Source organism: Equus przewalskii, chromosome X (assembly GCF_037783145.1).
Source record: "Equus przewalskii isolate Varuska chromosome X, EquPr2, whole genome shotgun sequence".
NCBI lineage: Eukaryota > Metazoa > Chordata > Mammalia > Perissodactyla > Equidae > Equus > Equus przewalskii.
The window spans coordinates 34,345,706-34,370,924 of record NC_091863.1 but is presented as its reverse complement, the minus strand read 5'-3'; the positions used below and the strand labels follow the sequence as shown (position 1 = coordinate 34,370,924).

The 25,219-nt window shown below is 37.1% G+C and overlaps 1 protein-coding gene across 23 annotated transcripts in view; it reads left to right on the top strand.

Moving 5' to 3' along the window:
• Positions 1 to 25,219, top strand: part of CASK (calcium/calmodulin dependent serine protein kinase) — a 361,743-nt gene that overhangs the window by 130,293 nt on the left and 206,231 nt on the right. For all 23 annotated transcript variants that reach the window (XM_070605863.1, XM_070605866.1, XM_070605862.1 and 20 more), the window contains exon 3: positions 2,710 to 2,815. In XM_070605863.1, coding sequence (XP_070461964.1) covers positions 2,710 to 2,815 — 106 coding nt within the window. The remainder of the gene's footprint in view (positions 1 to 2,709; positions 2,816 to 25,219) is intronic.

The window sequence follows — 25,219 nt, the reverse complement described above, 5'->3', positions numbered from 1 at the left end:
ACACCCATTTAATTGATATTTGAATTATGGAAAATGGTGCCACAATTATCCTAGGTTTAAGCCATCGTTTACATCATTGCCCTTATAATTTCAAATATGTTTGTATGTTGTTAGTTTTGTGCTATTCAATCAGTGTTCGACTTTTAGTCCCTGAAATGTCAGATCAAATATTTAAATTGTTTTAATCTTTGAAGGCAGGGTCCCTGGCAATTCTGCCTTCATTTTGAGGGTGGGTAAGCAATAGACTAGACCAGGAGCTTGTTCGGCCATATACCAAGCAAAAATTTGCAGGTCAGATGGAGACGTCTTTAGAATATCCATTTCTACTTAGAGTCTTTCAGTATAACAGGTGTGGCACATGGCAAATGTGAATATGGGGATTGAAACACACTGTAGTTACATGAAAGGAGCAAAAAAAATAGTAAACTGAAAACAGGAGGAAAGACCAGTTTTTGTGGTGGCAAACACTAAATCTCTGCTCTTGACTCTGATGTCAGAGCGTTGAGTTAAATTAGGCCTTTTTATCAGAATAGAAAGAAATGGAAAGAGAGAAACAGGTAAAAACAGAACGTATGAAAAGGGTGACTTCTAATAAAATGGGCAGCTAGAGATAAACATAAAAATGGGTAATAAAACTCTTAAGCTTTTCACAGAATCAAGAGGCAGAACATTCTTGAAGGGAGAGAAAAAACTGTGCAGGCATCTGATTTATGTTGTCTGGCTACAGCCTGGCTCTCCAGCACTCTTGTCAAAATCCTTCCTCATAGTTATGACTTCCCAGCACAAAACGCACACCTGATTCACACCTCTCTTCTCCTGCAGGACCTTTCCAGCCACTTTTGGAGACGGAGACCATCTCAGCTGTGCCTCTGATCTCTTCCTTTACAGTGAACACTGAGCCACCTCACCCCCTCAGCCCCACAGTGCTGCATTCCTCACAGTCCTGTCACATCCATTTTCTCATGTGAATCTTCCCCTTGCCCTCTGCAGTTGGTTTCGTCGACAGTGCAGTCCTGCATCATCTGTTGCCTTCCCCATTTCGTTAGCAGTAAGGAAGGCATTTGTAGAGGTTAGCAGTCGGCTGGCAAGTAGCAGTGACAGAGGCAGGACTGGCACCAAGTTTTCCCACCCCAGATCCTGTGGGTTTTTCGTCACTGCCACTTAGAAACACACAGAACATTCCCTTTAAAACAACAGCAAAAAGAGACAAACAAATCAAACCTTGTTTGACCCTGCTGTTCCTTTCCTACTGCCAGATTCTTGGATCATGTCTAAACCGGCATGGCATCGTAGCAGGACTGCTGACTTGAGAGTTGGACAGGCCAGGGCTCAAACCTACCCCCTTCTGATAGCTATGTGATCGTGAACACGTTTCTAAGCCTCAGTTTCCTCATCTGTAAAATCCCTACTTCACTGGGTGTTGAGACAGTAAACGACAATGATCATATTAAGTCCTTAGCCCAGTGAGAGACATGATAGATTTAAATTTGTTCTTACGTAATTGTCTCCTGCATACTAACTTCAAACTTAACCTTTCCACAGAACTTGATGTTGCCCAGGGTGCTAACGGTCTTATCTGGCTGAATCTTACAGCCTTTTCTCAGCCTTCTCCAAGTACTCATGCCTTAATTCCCTCGACTTTCTTAATATCGTATTATTGATTCTTCCTTTTGTGGTGGCTTCTCTTTTGTCTAATTTACTGACTTCTTTTCTTCATTCCACCCTTATGTAAGTCTTCTATGGTTCCATCTGCAGCCATTGTTCTTGTTGACAAGACTAAGTTGAGTTAATAAATCAGAGAGGAGATGATGTTATCTCTTTTGCTTTGTGCAGTACATCCTTAGCCTTGGTTCTTCTTTACCTGTCTTCCTTCTACTTCCAAATAAAAAAAACTTCACATTAGATTTTATTCATCGGCAAAAAGGCAAAAACTCCAGCGCTATTAACACAGGGAGGCTTTAATTATCTTGTTCCATGCACACATGGCAAGTGATACCTGTGCCCAAACTGTTTTCGTGTGATGATGGTGACAGTGATAATGACAGTGATGATATTAACAGTTTTATTCTCCAAATAGTATTATATAACTTACACACTAGTCTTACAAACATTATCTGAATTTGTTCTTCAAAATAACACTATAGGTAGTGTCATGAATTATCTAACACATCTTGTAGATGATGTAAAAAAATTTCTGACTTTGACGCTGGGAGTAGTGCCTTTTCTGATTAAACCATACCATTTTTTTTTTTGCCCCCTGTTCCATATAAGTTCCTTGATATGTGTCTATAAATGCTGGACTTTAGGCTAAAGAATAGATAACATATTCTTATCCAATCTAGGGAAAACTTAGAAAAAGAGGTAAAATTCAAAACAGCAAATTGAGTTACTTATTAGCAAATCAAGAAAGTTAAAAATTTTGAAACTTGATTATAAGAGTTTGCGGGCAGTATTTATTTGTGCTGTTTATATTTCTTATTAATAAGAGCTGACTATAATATATATAGATTTAAGCTGGCAAAAAATATGAAAAGTTATATTGTCAAAGATTTTAAAGGGTAAAAAGTTGAGCTTTGCCTAAATGGGGGATTTCATCTCTTTAGTTAGAGAAGTCTTCATGTTACCATAGATCACATCCATTCATTCATCATTCACTCTGGTTGTCTTTTGTTCCTACCTAACAAAGTATGTCATGTGTTTGTTTTTCAGATCTAAAGCGGGAAGCCAGTATCTGTCATATGCTGAAACATCCCCACATTGTAGAATTATTGGAGACATATAGCTCAGATGGAATGCTTTACATGGTTTTTGAATTGTGAGTGTACATTTTATTTTCTTAAGGGTTAAAGTTTTAAGCAATGATGTTTTTTGGGTAACGCTAACCTTTTCTCCTAATATTTAACAATAGTTGTGAACTCATCTATTTAGAAAGACCTAAATGAGCAAGAATAAAAAGATTATCTCATCTTGAGGTTCACAGCGGCTCAAGAAGCAAAAGTTGGGCCTGCTTAGTTACCCTCGCATTTTTAGCATACTTCAGAGAAGAGGCTGTAAAAGGACATAGAGTTCAGAGGGATAGGAGGCCCCAAAATATAAACTTCTGACCACAGGAGTCTTAGTGAAGAGGAGTGGGATGAGAGTAGAGGCCTCCATGTAGCAAGCCTCTGTGGCAACTGAAAACTATAACAGACTTACCTTCCTCTTTTGATATAATCACCATATTGGCATATGAAGGAAATTCTATAGATAACAGTGTATGTTGATTTCAATAAAGCACTTGACATGTTTCTCACAGAATTTTTGTCAGTAAGGTTGACAAAAGTGATATAAGATAATATAACTGGGTAGTTTCATAGCTGGTTGGATGATTGTGTCCAAAGAGATTGTATAAAGCTTTATGGGATGCCATCCTGTTCTCTTCAAAATTTTAATCAGAGACTTTGATTAGGTCTCTTACAATGTGGTAATCAAGACGTTGGCTGGTCCTCAAGTCATTTTAAGGCTCCATTGAGGATAAATTTTTTTCCAAGCTCACTCACATGGTTGTTGGCAATAAGCCAACTGAGGGCCTTAGTTCCTCATGAGCTGTTGGCTAGAGGCCTCCTTAGGTTCCTTGTCACTGGGCCTCTTCATAGAGCAGCTCACAACATGGCAGCTGGAGAGTGAGCAAGTAGGAGGGCAAGAGTACAAACAAGACGAAAGTCAGTCTTGTCACCTAATCTCAGAAGTCACACACTATCACTTCTGCCATCTTCTCTTAGTTAGAAATGTCACTAGATCCAGCCTACACCCAAGGTGAGGGGATTACGCAAGGGTACGAATACCAGGAGGTGGTGATCACTGGAAGCCATGGCAGAAACTGCTCCCCACGGAGGACTAGCTAATACATTAAATATCTAGATCAAATTTTTTAAATATTTTACCAGTTTGTAGCAAAGGAGCTGAAACAAGGTGAAATTTAAGATCAGTTAATATAAACTCATTCATTCAAATATGTAAGTGCAAGATCACTGTGAGCTTAGTTGTAATTGCTTATGTGAAAAAGATGTAAACGTTTTAGTTAGTTGTTGCAATACCTTAAAAAGCTTTAAATAGAACCTTCAGCTATATTAATTATAAGTATATAGTATTCAGAACCAAGCCACACTCCCACTGTATTGTGCACTGCTCATTCTTCTTGGAGTGTTCATAGTAAGCAGGATGCTGGCGCACTTCCAGAGGGGATAACCACAGTGGGAAGGAGCCTAGAAATTCTGTCATAGAGTCACAGCCTTCAGAATCTTTGTTGGCAAACCTACTAGAAGAATTCTGAAAACTGTGTACCACCTCACATATTTTTAAGTTGATATATAAAAACTTCTATTGTGAGGATGTAATTTTAAGTGTTTTATATATTTCTAAAAATATTTTCTTCAAAACTGTAGAGCTGCACCTTTATCTCATTCAGTTTATGGAAAATGTCTGCTATGTGACCTGAATGGCAGAGCTAGTCATTACTGTCAAACCAGTCAGGCAAATCAGACTTGCTTTCTGTCAGAAAAAAAAATCTGACTTCATTTTTCAAATAAAATTCGTGTTAATAGGCATCCCTGTGGCAATCCTCTTACTATTGATTTCTAATTCTAAAATAGATAAGGCTTTGCCATGAATATATTGTTTGGAAGAAATAAGGTGGCTCTTCCCTTTCTTTCCAGAGCTCTCTGCTTTGCTCTCAAGGGTCTCTCCCTCCCTCAGGAGCTTTGTATTCCCCAGTTGTCTCTTGGAAGCTAGGCAGGCTTTTCAGGATGGGTGAGCAGTTTGTCTTTTGAGATGGGTTCATATGAATGGAGATGTAAAAGGAAAATCAGCAGACCACAGACTTATTTTGTGACAGACTCGATTATGGCAGATGAAGATAGAGACATTGATTGCCTTAAAAATATCCTAATTCACCTATCCCCGGAAGGACTTTGGCTACTCCCAGTTTGAAGGCCACTTGCATGGAAGAGCTATTGAAAAGCCTGAGGCGTCAGTTACCCAATAATCTATTGGTTTTCTTTTTCTGCTAAAAGAGTCCTCGGAGCAGAAGCCCGTGGTAGAACATAATGGCTATCTTCAATTATTTGAAAGATCATCATGTGTAAGAGGATTATATGTTTTTTCAGTGTATGTAGGGTCAGGGACTGTAAATAAAATCAACAAGTGGCAGGTAGATTTCACCTCTAAGCAAGGAAGGCCTCTCCAGTTATTAGACTAACTCCGTGAATCCAGCAGGCTGTCTCAGAGAGTACACAGTTTCTCACTAGGAATGTTCAAGCTGAAGCTAGATCCATCCAAGGGGGCTGAAGATAAGGTTTTAATTTTGGACTAGAGAGGGCCTCTAACGTCCCTTCCAATTTTAAGATACTATGATTCTTTTTAAATTTTTCTTTATTGAAGAAATTTGTTTCTGTCCATATTTTCATTCACACCGAAAACTAAAAAGATTTTATCATATACTATGAAGTAATGAGCACAGAAAGCAAAATTTAGAAATTCACCTAAATTTCACCATGTTTGCTATCTGTTTCAAAGGGGTCGAAGTGACAGTATAGTAGAGACAAGATGGTCTTTGGGGTCATAAAATTTAGGTTAGTATCCCAACTCTGTCATTTTTACTAATTCTATGACTTTGGTCAAGTCTTTTAACTTCTCTAAGCCTGGTTTTTTTATCTTTAAAATCTTTATAAGAGTATGAGAACTAGATGAGAAAACTGTGTGAATTCACTTTGTAAAATGGCGAAGTGCTCTACAGCTGTAAGGTATTGTTTCTAGTAGATTTAACAGGGTGGTTTTGGTTTCTCAGTGTTGAATCTATATGGGATTTTATATAGCTAATTTTGTAAGATTCAGTTGTGATTGAAATAATTCATTGATGGTTATATGTCGAGATAAGACCTCATTAAAGTTGCATATTTACCAGTCGCCTAATCCCAGTGTTAACCCAAATCACTAGAACATGGCTTTCATTTTAATTTTCTTAACCTTTTATTTTGGAAATTTTCAAATAAAAAGAAAATAGTGTAATGAACCTCAGTGTACCTGTCACTGAGCATCAACATTTTGCCATTCTTGTTCTCTCTATCCTTTACTGTTGTCTTTTTTCATGGAGATTTCTAAAGCAATATAATTTCACCTATAAGTACTCCTGTTTGTGTTTCTAACAGATAAGGGAGATATATATGTATACACACACACACCATATGACTATTATCATACCTAGCAAAATCAACAGTCCTTGAATATCATGTCATATTCAGTTGATGTTCAGTTTTCCCTTTTTGAACATGAATTTTAAAGGACATATTTCTAAATTTAGAATTTTTTTAGTAGCTCTAGGGATCTGGAAGTAGATTATAAATTCACAGTTAAAATAACTTAGTTATTTCTCAAAAGGGCCAGAAACAAAATAGAAATATAAAAATGTTCTTTTGTATCGTTATTTTTTATAAATTCACCTCAATAGTTGTCCTTGCCCAGTTTTTTGCATTCTCTTTGACCTCCTGGGTTTAAAACAAACGAATTAACAAGAACCAAACGCATCGATTACTGTAAGATTTAAGGTCCTGTAGATCAAAGAGCAAAGCATTAAGTTTGCGTGTGCCTCCATCTACTGGCTAGGTAAGAGATTGTTTGTATAGCTGCAGTGTAGACAAAGCTGCTCTAGAATTAGTTCCATGTTTCTGGCAATAGATTTCGTGACCCCTGGTATCCAGGGGCTCGTTGTTCAGGTTATGGGTCGTCTGGATCCTTTCTACAGTTTTATGGCATGACACCCATACAGAGTAGACAAGGAAAGGGAAAACTAATGAAATAAGGTCACTTAACTTTGCTATTTGCTGGCTACTTGGAAACAGCTCTGTTAATTTTGATTGATGGAGAAAAGGCTAGACCAAACAATATGTTTGGGTTATCACTGAGTTTCTGAATATGATATCCATATCTGTCTTTGCTGTAGACTATCTATAACCAGATCTCCCTTTTTTCCCCCCCTAAACTGAAGTCATGAAATTATATGGCCAAATCATGTTGCGTATCATGTTAGAAAACCCTTAGAACTAGTTGAGACCCATTTAATTAGAAATGGTTTGTAAGTTTAAAGCATCCTCAAATACAGAGACTCACAGAAGCAGAATTTTAGAGCTGGAAAAGATTAGAATAGTACATTTCAAAACTTAGCTTTGGGAAATCCTGAGCAGAGCTTATTAAACAAGCATGTACCCAGGCCCCAGCCCTAGATAGTCACTTTCAGCAAATGTGGGTCCTGAAGCGGGAGGTCAAGAGATGATTGACCTTTAAAGTAGGGGTAATACTATTAGAGACTATGTTGTCATTTTCCCCAACACACAGTAGTTTATTAGAAATGTTCATGTATTTGCACTATATCCATTGTTTTGGGATTACATTTAAATTTGGGCTTGTCTGCAGCAATTTGCTGAAACATATTTTAAAATGTAGTTTCAATTTTGAAGACAGCCTGTGTGGTGTCATTCCCCACACCACCTCCCCCCGCCCAAAATTAAATGTGTATTTCTCAGTAACACGTCCGGGCTTGTCTTTAGTAGTGTGATACTTGAGTTAAGCTGTAAATCCTAAATTGGCTAGTCAAGGAATTTTAATCACCTTATTATAGAATGGTTGCATATACCACGGGGAGACTTTTACAGTAATTAAAGATGGATTTAAAACATATCTGACATGAAAACAATAGTTTGTATCTTTTAAAATAATATTAGCAATTTGTATTTTTGAAGCTCACAAAGGAGATAAACTGAAAGCTTTTATTTTTTTAATTTTATTTATTTAATTTTCTTTTTCATCTGGTGTTTATGCTTGGGGAAGGAACTGTTTGTGAAATTCATTTGTACTGATAGAGTAGAACTGATTACTACTTACCAGCAAACTTGCCACTTAGGGAAAAAGGTATTTGTTTCATATCAAGCAAGAAAAATCTGAACTGCAGCATTTTAATTTATGTGAAGATCTGTACATATTTTTATAGCTAGTCTTATCTATTTTGATTTTTTGTTTTTATGTATAATGACATAAGTTGCTGTTTATTCATTCATTCAGCACATATTTATTGAATGCCTACTTAGGTGCTGGGTAATAGGAAATGGTCAGAAAATATTGCTTGGTCCTAGTAAACATTAGAAACTTGACACTTAAGGTAATTCAATAAGATAAGATATATGAAAGGACCTAGCTGGGTGCCTATATAGGCCTTTGATAAATACTAGTTGAAGAAAAAACTTCTGTATCATTATAAACTTCTTAAAATTAAACGTTTCTTTTGACTAGCTTCATTATATTAAATATTTAGTTGTGTTTTAGTTTTAAGGACTATGTGTCAAGGGTCCCCAAGACCACCCCCAGGTTTGATGATTCACTAAGAGGACTCACAGGACTCAGCATGTAGTCACATTCATAGCTGTGATGTATTGCACCTGAAGGATGTAAAGCAAAATCAGCAAAAGGAAAAGGTACATGGGTGGAAATCCAGGGGCAACCAGGCGCAGGCTTCCGAGAGTCTTTTGCCGGCAACCAGTTGTGACAACACATGTGAAATGTTGCCGACAGGGCAGCTTGTTAGAGACTCAGCGCCCAGGATTTTTACTGGGGCCTTTTTGTGTAGCCACCCTCTCTGCCTGGCGTGTACCAAATTCCAGACTCCCAGAAAGAAAACAGGTGTTCAGGATAAATCATATTGTTTGCACAAACAGTTTAGACACTCTGAGCCGATTTTTTTCAGTTATGAGGGCAGGAACCCTCTTGAAATCCAAGTTCCCAGATGCCAGTCAAGAGCCAACCTTGTAGGCAGACCTTTCAAGCCTTTCAAAAGATATTAGTTTAGGCCCGCTATGTTAACTCTTTTCTGCACAAACTAAAATAGAGATCAATAGAAGAAGGGTTTTGAGTTGATAAACTCCTGGGTCTGCAAACAAAATATAATTGCCTGTAAAGATAATTGCCAAGTTTAGGTTTTTTAAAGACTTTTAACTGTAAATACGGTGTCAATTTGACATCTATTGAAAAAAAATTTAGGTGGTCCGATTTTTGTATAAAACAAATCCTAGATTGTGATATTACAGTGTGGAATAGATTTTAAGCTTTGGATGCTGCATTAGAAAATAAACTGCATTCTGATGCCTACTGTCTTAGAAATGCATTTGAAGTTGTCACTCTGGTAATTTTTTTGTATATGAAAGCTGATCTTCAACCACTAAAATAATTTTTAGTAAATGTATATACATATAAAATATGAAGAAAATTCACTTAACTTTCTGCTTTTTAAAAGAAGTATTTCATTAAAAATAAAAAATTTAAGTAGTTTTTAGAGTAAGCAACCTTTACAATACACATACTTTGTACAAATTTAGAAATTATGAGAAATTATAATGATAAAAATAATACCATTTGCAAAGGTTAATCGTAGTAAGCATTTCCTTCTTTTTATACTCGTTATCATAACTGCCCTAAATTGAAAGCATTTTATATATGCAATTTTGTTTCCTGATTCTTTTCACTTAATAATTTTAAGCATTTTGTTATACCATTAAATATTTTTTAGGTACAGTATTTTTTTAATTGCAATAACATTGGATTATAAAATTATATAGCTTTAGGATGTACATCATGATATATTTCAAACTCTGTGTGGATTACATCATGTTTACCATCAAAAAACTAATTATAGTCCATCCCCTCACACGTGAGCCTAATCACCCCTTTTGCCCTCCCCCCCTTCCCCCATGGTAACCACCAATCCAATCTCCATTGCTATGTGTGTGTTTGTCGTTGTTTTTATCTTCTACTTATGAGTGAGATCATACGGTATTTGACTTTCTCCCTCTGACTTATTTCACTCAGCATAATACCCTCAGGGTCCATCCATTGTTGTCACAAATGGCCAGATTTCATCATTTCTTATGGCTGAGTAGTATTCCATTGTGTATAAATACCACATCTTCTTTATCTGTTCGTCCCTTGATGGGCACCTAGGTTGTTTCCAAGTCTTGGCTATTGTGTATAATGCTGCAATGAACATAGGGGTGCAGGTATCTTTATGCCTTTGCGTTATCAAGCTCTTTGGATAAATACCCAGCAGTGGGATAGCTGGATCATATGGTAGGTCTACTCTTAATTTTCTGAGGATCCTCCATACTGCTTTCCATAATGGCTGCACCAGTTTGCACTCCCACCAGCAGTGAACAAGGGTTCCCGTCTCTCCACATCCTCTCCAACATTTGTTGTTTGCTGTCTTGTTAATTATAGCCATTCTGACCAGAGTGAGGTGATACCTCATTGTAATTTTGGTTTGCATTTCCCTGATAGCTAATGATGTTGAGCATCTTTTCATATACCTGTTGGCTATCCGTATATCTTCTTTGGAGAAATCTCTGTTCAGATCTCTTGCCCATTTTTTAATTGGGTTGTTGGTTTTTTTGTTGTTGAGCTCTATGAGTTCTTTGTATATTTTGGATATTAACCCCTTATCTGATATGTGGTTTGCAAATATCTTCTCCCAATTGTTAGGTTGTCTTTTTGTTTTATTGATGGTTTCCTTTGCTGTGCAGAAGCTTTTTAGTTTGATGCAGTCCCATTTGTTCATTTTTTCCCCTGCCCAGTCAGACATGGGACTTGAAAATGTGCTGCTAAGACCGATGTCAAAGAGGGTACTGCCTGTGTTTTCTTCTAGAAGTTTCATGGTTTCGGGTCTTACATCCAAGTCTTTAATCCATTTTGAGTTGATTTTTGTGCATGGTGTAAGGGAATGGTCTACTTTCATTCTTTTGCATGTGGCTGTCCAGTTTTCCCAACACCATTTATCGAAGAGATTCTCCTTCCTCCATCGTATGCTCTTGGCTCCCTTGTTGAATATTAGCTGTCCATAAACGTGTGGGTTTATTTCTGGGCTCTGGATTCTGTTCCATTGATCTGTGTGTCTGTTTTTGTGCCAGTACCATGCTGCTTTGGTTACTATGGCTTTGTAGTATATTTTGAAATCAGGGAGTGTGATACCTCCAGCTTTGTTCTTTTTTCTCATGAATCCTTTGGTTATTTGGGGTCATTTGTTATTCCATATAAATTTTAGGGTTCTTTGTTCTATTTCTGTGAAAAATGTTGTTGGAACTTTGATAGGGATTGCATTGAATCTATGGTTTGCTTTAGGAAGTATGGACATTTTAACGATGTTAATTCTTCCAATCCAAGAGCATGGAATATCTTTCCATTTCTTTGTGTCTTCTTCGATTTCTTTCAACAATGTTTTATAGTTTTCGGTGTACAAATCTTTCACCTCTTTGGTTCAGTTTATTCCAAGGTATTTTATTCTTTTTGTTGCAGTTGTAAATGTGATTGTATTCTTAATTTCTCTTTCTGCTACTGCATTGTTAGTGTATAGAAACACATCCGATTTTTTGTACGTTGATTTTGTATCCCGCAACTTGACTGTATTCCCTTATTGCTTCTAAAAGTTTTTTAGTGGATTCTTTAGGGTTTTCTAGATATAAAATCATGTCATCTGCAAAGAGTGACAGTTTCACTTCTTCTTTTCCAATGTGGATCCCTTTTATTTCTTTTTCTTGCCTGATTGCTCTGGCTAGGACTTCCAATACTATGTCAAATAAGAGTGGTGACAGTGGGCATCCTTGTCTGGTTCCTGTTCTTAAAGGGATAGCTTTCAGTTTTTCTCCGTTGAGAATGATATTTGCTGTGGGTTTGTCATATATGGCCTTTATTATGTTGAGGTATTTTCCTTCTATATCCATTTTATTTAGAGTTTTTATCATAAATGGATGCTGTATCTTGTCAAATGCTTTCTCTGCATCTATTGAGATAATCATGTGATTTTTATTCTTCATTTTGTTAATATGGTATATCACATTGATAGATTTGCGATGTTGAACCATCCCTGCATCCCTGGAATGAAACCTACTTGATCATGATGCCTGATCTTTTTAATGTATTGTTGTATTCGATTTGCTAGTATTTTGTTGAGGATTTTTGCATTGATGTTCATCAGTGATATTGGCCTGTAATTTTCTTTTTTTGTGTTGTCCTTGTCTGGTTTTGGTATCAGAATAATGTTGTATTCATAGAATGAGTTAGGAAGCCTCCCCTCCTCTTCAGTTTTTTGGAAGAGTTTGAGAAGGATAGGTATTAAGTCTTCTTTGAATGTTTGGTAGAATTCACCAGGGAAGCTATCTGGTCCTGGACTTTATTTTTCAGGAGGTTTTTGATTGCTGTTTCTATCTCCTTACTGGTGATCGGTCTATTCAAATTTTCTACTTCTTCTTGCTCCAGTTTTGGAAGGTTGTATATTTCTAGGAATTTATCCATTTCTTCCAGATTATCCAGTTTGTTGGCATATAGCTTTTCATAGTATTCTCTTATTATCTTTTGTATTTCTGAGGTGTCCGTTGTAATCTCTCCTCTTTCATCTGATTTTATTTATTTGAGCCTTCTCTCTTTTTGTCTTGGTGAGTCTAGCTAAGGGTTTGTCAATTTTGTTTATCTTTTCAAAGAACCAGCTCTTGGTTTCATTAATATTTCTATTTATTTAGTCTCTATTTCATTTATTTCTGCTCTGATTTTTATTATTTCCTTCCTTCTGCTGATTTTTGGCTTTGTTGCTCTTTTTCCAGTACCTTTAGATGTGCTTTTATATTGTCTATTTAGGATTTTTCTTCTTTGTTGAAGTAGGCCTGAATTGCTATAAACTTCCCTCTTGGAGCCACTTTTGCTGTGTCCCACAGATTTTGGCATGTCGTATTTTCATTTTCATTTGTCTCCAGGAATTTTTTGATTTCTCCTTTGATTTCTTCATTGACCCAATCATTGTTCAGTAGCATTTTGTTTAATCTCCACATTTTTGTGGCTTTTCTGGTTTTCTTCCTGTAGTTGATTTCTAGTTTCATACCTTTGTGGTCAGAAAAGATGCATGGTATTATTTCAATCTTAAATTTATTGAGACTTGTTTTGTGGCCTAATATGTGATCAGTCCTGGAGAATGTTCCATGTGCATTTGAAAACAATGTGCATTCTGTGGTTTTTGGATGGAATATTCTGTGTATATCTACTAAATCCATCTGGTCTAATGTGTCCTTTAAGACCTGTGTTTCCTTATTGATCTTCTGTTTGGATGATCTGTCCATTGGTGTAAGTGGAGTGTTAAAGTCCCCTACTATTATTGTGTTACTGTCTATTTCTCCTTTTATGTCTGTTAATAACTGCTTTATATATTTAGGTGCTCCTATGTTGGGTGCATAGATATTTACAAGTGTTATATTTTCTTGTTGGATTGTTCCCTTTATCATTATGTAGTGCCCATCTTTGTCTCTTGTTACAGTTTTTGTTTTACAGTCTATTTTGTCTGATAGAAGTCTTGCTACCCCTACTTTCTTTTCTTTGCTGTTTGCATGGAATATCTTTTTCCATCCTTTCACTTTCAGTTTGTGAGTGTCTTTAGGTCTGAAGTGTGTCTCTTGTATGCAGCATATACATGGGTCTTGTTTTTTTATCCAATTGGCCACCCTGTGGCATTTGATTGGAGCATTTAGTCCATTGACGTTTAAATTAGCTATTGATAAATGTGTATTTATTGTCATTTTGTTACTTTTGGGCGGGTGTTTTAGTAGTTCTTCTCTGTTCCTGTCTTTTCTCTTGCTGTCTTCCCTTGTGGTTTGATGGCTATCTTTAGTAATATGTTTGATTTCTTTTGTCTTACTTTTTTGCTTGCTTATTATAGGTTTCTGATTTGTGATTACCATGAGGATCCTATTTAATATATTCTATGTATATAACAGTCTATATCGAGTTGATAGACTCTTTAGCTTGACCTCTTTCTAAAAGCTCTACTTTTTCACTCCCCTCCTCCCACATTTTATGTTTTTCAAATCATATATAGTCTCTTGTTTAGTGTGTGTCCATCCATTACCCTCTTATCATTGAAATAGGTGATTTTAGTACATTTGTCTTCTAACCTTCATATCGTCTTCACAGATAGTTAATCTGCTGCCTTTACTATAGTTTTACCTTTACAAGTGATTTTATTGCCTGGTTTTTTGTTGTTGTTGTTTTGTTTTTTTGATAATAATTTTTTTTATCTCTATTTGTGGTCATTGCTTTCCCACTTAAATAAGTCCCTTCAGCATTTCTTGTAGAACTGGTTTCTTGGTGATAAACTCCTTTAACTTTTGCTTGTCTGGGAAGCTCTTTATCTCTCCTTCCAATCTGAATGACAACCTTGGTGGATAGAGTGTTCTTGGCTGTAGGTTTTTTCCTTTTAGCACTTTAAATACCATGTGCCGTTCTCTTCTTGCCTGTAGCATCTCTGCTGAGAAGTCCACTGACAGCCTGATGGGCTTCCCTTTATATGTCACTTGTGGCCTTTCTCTTGCTGCTTTTAGGATTCTCTCTTTATCTTTAATTTTGAACATTTTAATTATAATGTGTCTTGGTGTGGGCCTCTTGGGGCTTATCTTGTTTGGAGCTCTCTGTGCTTCCTGAACTTAGATGTCTGTTTCCTTCCTCAGATTAGGAAAATTTTCATCTATTAGTTCTTCAAATAAATTTTCTGCCCCTTTGTCTCTCTCTTCTCCTTCTGGGACACCTATAATCCGAATGTTAGCACGCTTGATATTGTCCCAGAGTTCCCTTAGACTGTTCTCATTCTGCCTAATTCTTTTTTCTGTTCTGCTTGGGTGATTTCCTCTAGTCTTTTGTCTAGCTTGCTGATCCATTCTTCTGCATCCTCTACTCTGCTATTGAGTCCCTCTAGTGAATTTCTCATTTCCCGTATTGTATTCTTCATTTCTGATTGGTTTTTTTTTAATATCTTCCAGTTCTTTGCTAATGTGCTCACTGTGTTCATCCAGTCGTCTCCCAATATCTGTAAGCATCCTCATGATATTTTGTTTGAACTCTTTGTCGAGTAGGTCACTTGTTTCTCTTTCATATAGTCCTTTTTCTGGGGTTTTGTCCTGTTCCCTTGCTTGGAAAGTATTCCTTTGTCTCCTCATTATGCCTCTTTCTCTGTGCTTATTTCTATGTATTAGGTAAGTTGGCTATGTCTCCTGATCTTGGAGAAGTGGCCTTATGTATGAGATGCCTAATGAGGCCCAGCAGTGTGCTTCCCTCTCGTCACCAGTCCATAAGAAGCAGGAGTGACCCCTTTGTGGGCTACTTGTGTCCTTCTGCTGTGGCATGGTTGTTCCCACTGCAGGTACCCAGGGAGTCTAATCTTTCCTTCCCTGGCCAGCTGTTTGTAAATCTGGTTTGGGGAGCCTCAGCACCGTTGGCTACAAAGTCTATGAGCACACTCCTATTGCAGTTTTCCTCTTAATTGGGTTGGTACCCAGTGTAGCTGGTTGCCAGGCTCAGGGGCTTACAGTTGCTATAGGCCTCAGGCCTACAGGGCTGAATGGGGCTGGCCCTTGGCAGGGAATACTCAATTGTTTCATGCTTTGGAATGTGGGGCTGATCCTTTTTATGACTATTTGTGAAGCACAGGTCTTCTGATAAGCCTCACCCCCCACAGGACCACACACACGTCAACACAGTCCTAGTCTGTGCAAATTTCTCAATGCCCTGGAGCGTACCCTGATGCCGCACTGCAGAGGCCCCCACCTCTCTACCAATGGCCCCCACAGTTCACCTGGTCCTCACACAGGCCCTGCCCCACAGAGGCAGACACCCTTGCCTGCCTATAGAGGATCAAGGCACCCAGTCAATGCAGGCTGAAATGTAGCCTGAGGGCTTGTTGTTAGGTGGGGCCAGTCCCTAGGGTGGTTGCCTGCCCTGGCTGAACTGAATTAAATCTGTGCTCTAGTGGGTGTGACAGACCCCTGGGCTAACAGGCCAAGGGATGAACCTCAATGGCGCCTACTGGGGTCTGTGTCAGCACGCCTGGACCAGTTCAGAACAATGGCCCCCAGCAATGTCTCAGTCTCCAGAGAGGTCTCTCCTCTCACCAAGATGCCCCCAGAACCCACCAGGTGAGTCTCGTTTCACCAAAGGACTGTCATCCTCCTCTCTGGTGATTTTAGGTCACTGCAATGAGTGAGTTTGTGCGTGGGCCCTTTAAGACCCAGGTTTTTTCGACTTTCAGCAGATAGCTTTTCTGGAGGTATCCTGGCTGCAGTTAATAGCCAGCAAAGCCAGACTGTAAGACCCCCGTCTCAGTTGGGCTGAGTCCGAAGGCTGCTTATCGCAGTATTGCCCCCACTCCAGACCTCACTCCTCCAGGGAGGTTTGCGTACCTTAGGGTGGCTCCAGGCTGGCCAGCTGAGAGGCTCTGCTGCTCCCAAAGGTGGCTTTTTGCTCTCCAGCAGGAATTTCTGCCTCTTCTGCCTTAGTCAGGACTGTCCCTGGTTGTGGGGGTTCTTTTTATCCAGTTTTCAGTTTTCTCTCCAGGGTAATTTTTCCAAAAATAGTTGGAACCTGGTTGTGTTCGTGGGAGGAGATGAGTTCAGAGTCTGCTTACACCGCCATCTTGACAAGATCTGGGTACAGTATTTTAATGGCTGCATTAAGGTGTCTAAATATATGCATGCGCCATATTTAATTTAATAATTTACCTGTAATTGGACATTTACACTATTTTGGTTTTCCCTATTAGAAATAATGTTATGATTAATATTCTTGTACATAATTACTTGTTCACACCCCCTAATTGCTTTATTTCCTCAGAATAAGTTTTTAGAAGTAGAATTACTGGGCAAAAGAATGTATGAATAAATACAAACACCTATATCACCCATAGATTAAACCTTTTATTAATAGAATATGTTACATTTAGAAAAATGCATATGCATAACTATATAGCTTAAGGAATTATTGTAAACAACCGTGTAACTACAACCCAGGTCAAGAAATAAAAGAATTGCAGCCCCTGAATTCCCCTTCCTGACCACAACCCCCTACTTCTCTCAGAATTAACTTTAATCTAGACTTCCATGTTTTATATCTACGCCATCCAAATAGATATCCCTGAATAACTTAATTCAGTGTTATCTGTCTTTTAAAATCTATAATGGAATCATACAGTCTATACTCTTTTTTGGTCTGTGGGATTGATCCAGGTTGCCTTGTGCTCCTTCATTTTATCACTACGTAGTATTGCAGTGGACAGACATTCACAGTTTATTCATTTTAGTGTTAGTGGGTATTTGAGTTGTTCCCAGATTTGGCTATTTTGAACAATGCTGTTGTAAGCAAGCTTGTACATGTATCCTGTTATACCTAAGGACACATTCATATAGGGTATAGACCTAGGAGTAGAATTGACAGGTTTTCGAAGATATACAACTTTAGTTTTCCTAGATAACACTAAGCTATTTTCTAAAGTAGGTGTATGTACTGACCCTTTACCAATGGTATAATGCCTCTCTAGGATGATCCAAGTCCTGGTTTTCCTGGCACTGCCCCTGTTTAAAAAGCCTGTTCTTGTCTTTATTAACAGTGCCCTCCTTTTATTCTCATGATTACTTATTTTCTATGCTGCACACCCTTGCTAATACTCAGCATTGTCAGAATTTTTAGCTTTTGCCAATTGGTGTGTAGTAGAATCTCATTGTGGTTTTTCCTGATTACTCTTCCCTAATTGCCACTTAGCGACCTGTCTCTTCATTCTTCCAGTGGTATCATTTGATTAACAAAAGTTTGTAATTTTAATATAGTCTAATTTATCAATCTTTTATGCTTAGTGTTTTTCTGTCTTGTTTAAGAAATCTTTACTACTCTGAGATTATGAAAATATCCCTTATGTTTTATCGTCCATCTGGAATTGATTTGGGGTCCACTGTGAGGTAGCAGTCCAATTTTTGTTTCTTTCCATGTGGATTTTCGGTAGACTCAGCATAATTGCTGAAAAGACTGCTCTGCTTTGCCACTTTTGCCATAAATCAAGTGTCCGTATATATGTGATTATTTCAAGACTCTATTCTGGTCTGTTGGCCTATTTGCCTGGCATTGTGCTAAGAGCATCTTGGTCTTATTTACCATAGCTTTATAATAAGTCCTGGTAACTAGTAGAGCAGGGCCTTCTACCTTGTTCTTCTTCAGACATCTCTTGAGGGATGTACTTGTCTCTGTATTTTCCATATACAGTTTAGAATCAAGTTGTCAATTTCCACACACACAACACTGTTGGGATTTTTGCCTTGAATTATTATATCAAATCTTTATAGCAACTTGAGAATAATCGACAGGTTTACAGTATTGTGTCTTCCAATTCATGAGCATAGTGTCTGTCTTCCCATTTATTTAGATCTTTGATTTCTTTCAATAAAGTTTTATACTTTTCTCCATAGAGGTTGTGTACATCTTTTGTTAGATTCTTAGGTATATGCTTTTAAAGGTAGATGAGTCTCTCTGTCCCCCTTCTCTCGATCCCTCTTTCCTTGTATAGACTTTGTATTCCTTTCTATTCATCAGGCTTCATCAATTCCAATGATTTATCTGTAAAATCATTTGGGTTTTCTGCATACCTGATCATATCATCTGTGTATGAAGAGGATTTTGTTTATTCCTTTCTTATTCTTTTATATTTTATGTCTTTCTCGAGCCTTTACTGCAGTGGATAAAACATCTAGAACAATGGTGATAGCAGTTATCTTTGTTTATTTCTTATCTTAGAGTTGCCTATGCATGAATGGATGATGAATTTTATCGAATTTTTTCTGTATATATTGAAATGATCATATGATTTTCTTCTTTAATCTGTTAATGCAATGAATTTCATTGATTCTTTGTGTAACCAAACTTGGTCATGATGTATAATCCTTGTAATCCTTTTTATTTTTGCTGGATTTGGTTTGCTTGTATTTTGTTTAGACTTTTAACATCTATATTTGTGGGAAGATTATGCTATAATTGTCTTGTGCTGTCCATATTAGGTTTTCATCTACATTATGCTAGGCTCATAAAATGAATTGAGGAGTGTTCTCTGTCTTTGTTCTCCTTATGTGATTGATGAAACTCACCTATAAACCCATCCAGGCTAGACTTTCTTGTGAGAAGTGTTTTCATTTCTGATTCAGTTCCTTAAATATTTATAGGAATACGCAGGTTTTCTGTTTATTACTGTGTTACTTTTGGTGAATTTTATTTTGCTGGAAATGACTGCATTTTATCTAAACTTTAAACAATTTCAGCATAAAGTGGTGCATAATATCTCTGCAGGGTCTTTTTCATTCTTGATATTGATATTTTGTACCTTTTCTTGTTCTGTCTCAGCCTTGCCAGATATTTACCAGTTTTATTAGTCTTTTAAACAATGGCTTTTAGCTTGGCAAATCCTTTATATTGTGTGTTTATTTTCTATTTCAGTAATTTCTGCTTGTTGTTATTTTTGTTCTAATACTCTGGGTTTAATTTTCTGGGGTTTATTTCCTTCCTTTTAATTTTAACCTTTTTTGTATCCTTGCGTTTTAGATATGTCTCTTGTTAAAGGCATATAGTTAAGTTGTTTTTTATTCTAGACTCTCAATCTTGGTCTTTTAATTGGAGCATTTAGTGCATTTACATTTAATTATGTTTTGGTATATTATGATTTACATCTGTGGTCTTCTTTCATGCATTCTGTTTGTAACACCTATTACATGTTTCTTTTCCGCACCCTCCCTGATTTATTTGGATCAATTGAATATTTTTTATCATTCCATTTTTCCTCTATTAAGGAAGTTTAAGCACTGTTTGCTATTATCTTTCAAAATTACGGTATGCCTCTCTAATTCATCAGATTCTAATGTTAATACCATTACTGTCTTCCTGAACAGTACAAGCACTTTAGAACACATTAATTCCGTATAATGCCCCCTTGACTTACAGGCTGATGTTTTCATGCATTTAAATTATACTTGTGTGTATAAATACATAAGTTACTTGTCTTTTACATCACTCCAAATTATTTTATTATTTTTATTCATTTAGATTTACCAACACACTTCTCCTTTCTTTGTTCTTTATTCTTTCATTATCTCTAAAGTTTTATCTGAATTCATTTTGCTTGTGTCAGTCTGCTGGATGCAAACTCTCCATTTTTGTTCATTTCAAAATTTCATTATATCCCCTTTAGTCTTGAAGGATATCCAGTGAGTAGAGAATTCTAGGTTGGCATTTTCTTTCTAGTAGATAGCATTCTACAGTAGTCCCCCCTTATCCATGGGGGCTATGTCCCAAGACCCCCAGCAATGCCTGAAACAGCAGATAGTACCAAACCCTATATATACTATGTTTTTTCCTATGCATACATACCTATGATAAAGTTTAATTTATAAATTAGGCACAGCAAGAGATTAACAACAATAACTAATAATAAAATAGAACAGATATAACAATATACTTATTACTATATATTATTAGACAATATTATACAATATTGTATATTATAACAATAACAATATAACAATAAAAGTTGCCGTAGATCTTGGCAACCTCAGCATATGATTTTTTTTCTTATTTTCAAGAACTTTCACCTTTTCACTTAAAGGAAGCACTTTAGGGCTTCTCTTTGGCATATCTGAATTGCCAGTATCACTACTCTTGTGCTTTGGGGCCATTAAGTAAAATAAGGGTTACGTGAACACCAGTGCTGCAATACCAGTGGGGTAGTGTATACAGAGTGGATATGAAGGACAAAGGGATGATTTACCTTGGGATGGCATGAGATTTCATCATGCTACTCTGAACAGGACGCAGTTTAAAACTTATGAATTGTTTATTTCTGGAATTTTCCATTTAATATTTTTGGACCGCAGTTGACCACAGGTAACTGAAACTGCAGAAAGCAAAACCGTGGATAAGGGGGAACTACTGTGCTGTCTGGCTTACACTGATGTTGAGAATTCAGCATCAATGGAAGCAGTCTGTCACTTCTCTGAGGCTAATCTGTCTGTATTTCTTAGGGTATTAGAAAAATATTTTCTTCATCTTTTGTTTTCTGTAGTTTTCTCTGGATGTGTTGTGTATGTGTGTATTTATTTTAATCCTGCCTTGGGTTCATTAGGTCTCTTGAATCAGTGTCTTGATATTATTCATGATTATGGAAAATTCTCAGCCATTATCTTTTCAAATATTGCTTCTGCCCCTTTCTCTCATCGCCTTTGTGACATAATTAAGTATAGGTACACTTTATGGTATTTTCTATGTCTTCTACCTTCTTTTCTGTATTTTGTTTTTCTTTTTAAAGTCTATTATATTACTTTTTATTATTTTCATTTCCTTGCAAAAAAAATCGTTTCCTTTTATGTCCTGGGACATAGTAAGTTTGATTATTTAATAATCTGTGTTGTATAATCTCAGTATATGAAGTCCCTATGGGTTTTTCCTTATCGTCTGTCCTTTTTTCTGGTTCATAGTCAAGATCTTTTACACCTTCATGTACCTGATTTATTTTGATTGTGTGCTGGAAAGCATTTCAAAAATTGTTGTCCTGGAATGATGCTTTCTTCCTCCAGAAAGGGCTTTTATTTGCTTCTGCTAGGCACCTTCAGGCACTAGCGGTTTGGGACTATCTTAATCAAGGTTCAAGGCTTAGATTTTCAGGACCCCTCTGCGATAAAGCCAGGTTGCAAGTATGTTAGGGGCCTGATTACTTCCAGTTCATCTCTAGCTCTTTAGGGTCCTAGCTGGATGTTGGAGAGTAGTTTATGAGATTCCCCTGAATTCTGACTTGTTTTCCCAGCGAATGTCCCCACGGCAAGAAGGACTCTGATTCTTGGCCTTACCGCTCTGAATTGCCATTCTCTCCCAGACTTTAGTTGACATTCCTGGCAATTTGGTTAGTATTTTGATGCTTTCAGGAAACTTTTTATCCAGGTTTTCTGTGTCTTCAGTGGGAGGCATCACCTAGCAGAAGTCTAGCAATCCAGTTGAAACTCCTTTTACATAGTGTCACATTACTCTCCATAAAGATTATACCAATTTATATTCAAACCAATGGTAGATTAGAACATCCACGTTTACATTTTGATAGGTCAGAATGATGCTTTGGTTTAATTTGCATTTATTTTGTTACTAGTGTGGTCAAATATTTTAAAAGTATGCTTACCAATTTCTTTTTCATTCCTTCCCTTTCTTTAGTTTTTTGCCATTTTTTAAGAATTCTTTATTTACTAAGGATATTTACCTATTTCGTGTATTTGCAAATATTTTCCCCAAATTTACCTGTTTAACTTTGTTTATGATAATGGATTTTTTTGTGTACTGATTTTTTTTAATATGCATAAGTTTAAAATTCTGAGAAAGAAGTTACAAATAAACAAGAGTGAAGGCTAGAATGAACCCTATGGTCCTGGATTAGAGTTGGAGATGACGGTATGACCTCATATTTAGTTTAATGTGAGTACACAAACAAGTGTGTGTACATATATGTTTGTCTATATGTATACATATATGTGCATGAGTTAGTACACATACATATATTTCCTAGCTCTGTCCTCTGAGAGGGCCTAGAAGCAGTGACACCACAGTAGTAATGAGCATACCCACACCCAGATCTTCATTTCTAAATATCATTCTCTGATAGAAGGAGCCAGGACTGCTTGGAGACATGATTAATTCTAGGACTGGGGCACAGAAAATACAAGGTGAGCCTGGAGCATTTTCATTACCTGAAAGTAAGGAAGTGTTCAAAAAACAAAACGATGGGGGCATGTCAAAGGGTCACAGGAACCAACCTGAAAGAGCTCCCAATGGCCAAACCTGGAACAATTTGGGCAACAAAATAAGTAACAGTATTGGATTACAACCCAAAGTATAAAATAAATATATATAAGTTCATAGTGATATAAATAGATTATTGAATAAATTAAAAAATGGAAGAGAAGAAACAAAGCTTCCTTGCAGAATTCTAAGTAATATATGTAGGTACTCCCACTCCAGGAGATGGAGATAATCCCCCTCCTGCCTTAAGTGTGGGCTGGACTTAGTGACTTGCCTTCAAAGAACAGAGCATGGAAAGGAGAACATAGTAACTTTACAGTGAAGAAACCTGGCTGATCCCCCCTTAACCAAGGAATCAAGTTAACATCACCAGTGCTAAGTCATGTGGATATGATGTGCTCCCTGAGGTGATGTGATGACCTCTGTGGTATCCTTCTCCCAAATCCACAACCTTCATCTAAAACTGAGTAAAACTTCAGACAGATCCAAACTGAAGGACATTCTACAAAATACCTGGCCAGTACTCTGTCAAGGTCATGAAAAATAAGGAAAGACTGAGAAATTGTCACAGACCAGAGAAGACTAAGGAGACTTGATGACAAAATGCAATGTGGTGTCCTGCACGGGATCCCGGAACAAGGGAAGTAGATTAGTCGACAAACTGGTGAAGTCCGGGTGCAGCCTGGAGTTTAGTTAATAGTACTGTACCAGGGTTACTCTCTTAGTCTTGACAAATGTACTCTAGTTACCTAAGATGTTAACGTTAGGGGAAGTTGGGTGAGGGGTATAAAGAAACTCTGTACTATCTTTGCAATTTTTATGTAAGTCCAAAATTATTCTAAAATAAAAACTTTAATCAAAACTAAACAAACAAAAACAAAACTGTGAGTTCATACCATTATTTCCAGTTTAAAGTAACAATTGCAGATTTTTATTTATGAGACACTTATTAGATAATAAGGAATTGTTAGTTTTTAACATGTAATTTTGGTATTGTAGTTATTTTACAAAAAGAGTCCTTTTGGGGATAAGTACTGAAGTATTTATACATAAAGTGATATGTCTGGGATTTGCCTCAAAATCACGTGAGGGGTGAGCAGTGGGTACTGGGTTGGAGTATAGGTAAGACAAGATTAGCCAATGAGTTGTTAATTGTTGGAGCAGGGTAATGGATATCACATGAGGCTTCCTTGCTCTATACTTTCTACTTTTGAAATTTTCCATAATATAAAGTTTTTTTTTTAAGTGAGAAAGAAATTACAGAGTTTTTACTTAACTTTTCAAATTTTATGTTTGTATATCTTTTCTCAGAAAATCTGGGTTCCTTGCCACATTAACATACTTACTTGCTTTATTTTACTAGTTTAAATATAACAAAAGTGAAACTACTGAAGGCAGATTAGGATTTCTTTGTCCTTCTTTTCATCCTTAGGATATACCCCACTAGGGATGTACAATCAAAATACTGTGTTTTAAAGTCACTTAAATAACTCTTCTCTTTGCTGTTATGCCACAAGCTTGATATAGAGTTAGGTTTGTTTATCTCAGTTTGCTTTTTTAATTAAAGTTTTTATTGAGATAATTGTAGATTCACATGCACTATAAGAAGTAATACAAAGAGATCCTTGTAGACATTGTGCAGTTTCTCCCAAAGTTAATATTTTGAAAAACTAGTGTAATATCATAACCAGGATGTTGAAATGGATGCACTCCACCAATCTTATCCAGACATCTGCAACAGTTTGTTTTTCTTTTCAAGTTTTTTTTTTTTTTTTGAGGAAGATTAGCCCTGAGCTTACTACTGCCAGTCCTCCTCTTTTTTGCTAAGGAAGCCTGGCCCTGAGCTAACATCCGTGCCCATCGTCCTCTACTTTATGTGTAGGACGCCTACCACAGCATGGCGTGCCAAGTTGTGCCACGTCCGCACCCGGGATCCGAACTGGTGAACCCCAGGCCGCCGAGAAGCGGAACGTGCGAACTTAACTGCTGCACCCCAGGCCGGCCCCTGCATCAGTTTGTTTTTAATTACAGGGATCGCCTCTTCTTTTCTTCTTTTTCTTAGCTCATATTGGCACCTGAGCTAACATCTGTTGCCAGTCTTTTTTTATTTCTTCTTCTTCTCCCCAAAGCCCCCCAGTACATAGTTGTATATTCTAGTTGTAGGACCTTCTGGTTGTGCCATGTGGGACGCCACCTCAGCTGGCTTGATGAGCAGTGCCATGTCTGTGCCCAGGATCCGAACTGGCGAAACCCTGGGCCACTGAAGCAGAACAGGCAAACTTAACCACTCTGGCCACCGGGCCAGCCCCTCTTTTTTCCTTTTTGATTTAATTTTGTTTTTAGATTATGAAAAACATGTAGGTGATTGCACAGTCAAACTTATGAATAAGGTTCATTCAGAAAGGTCTGGCTTGCATCCCTGTCCCCATTCACTTGCTTGCTTTAGAGAAACTAGTTTTTAAATTAGTTTTAATTTTATTTTCCATTATTTCTATTTCACAATATAAGAAAATATATATATATTTATATGTTT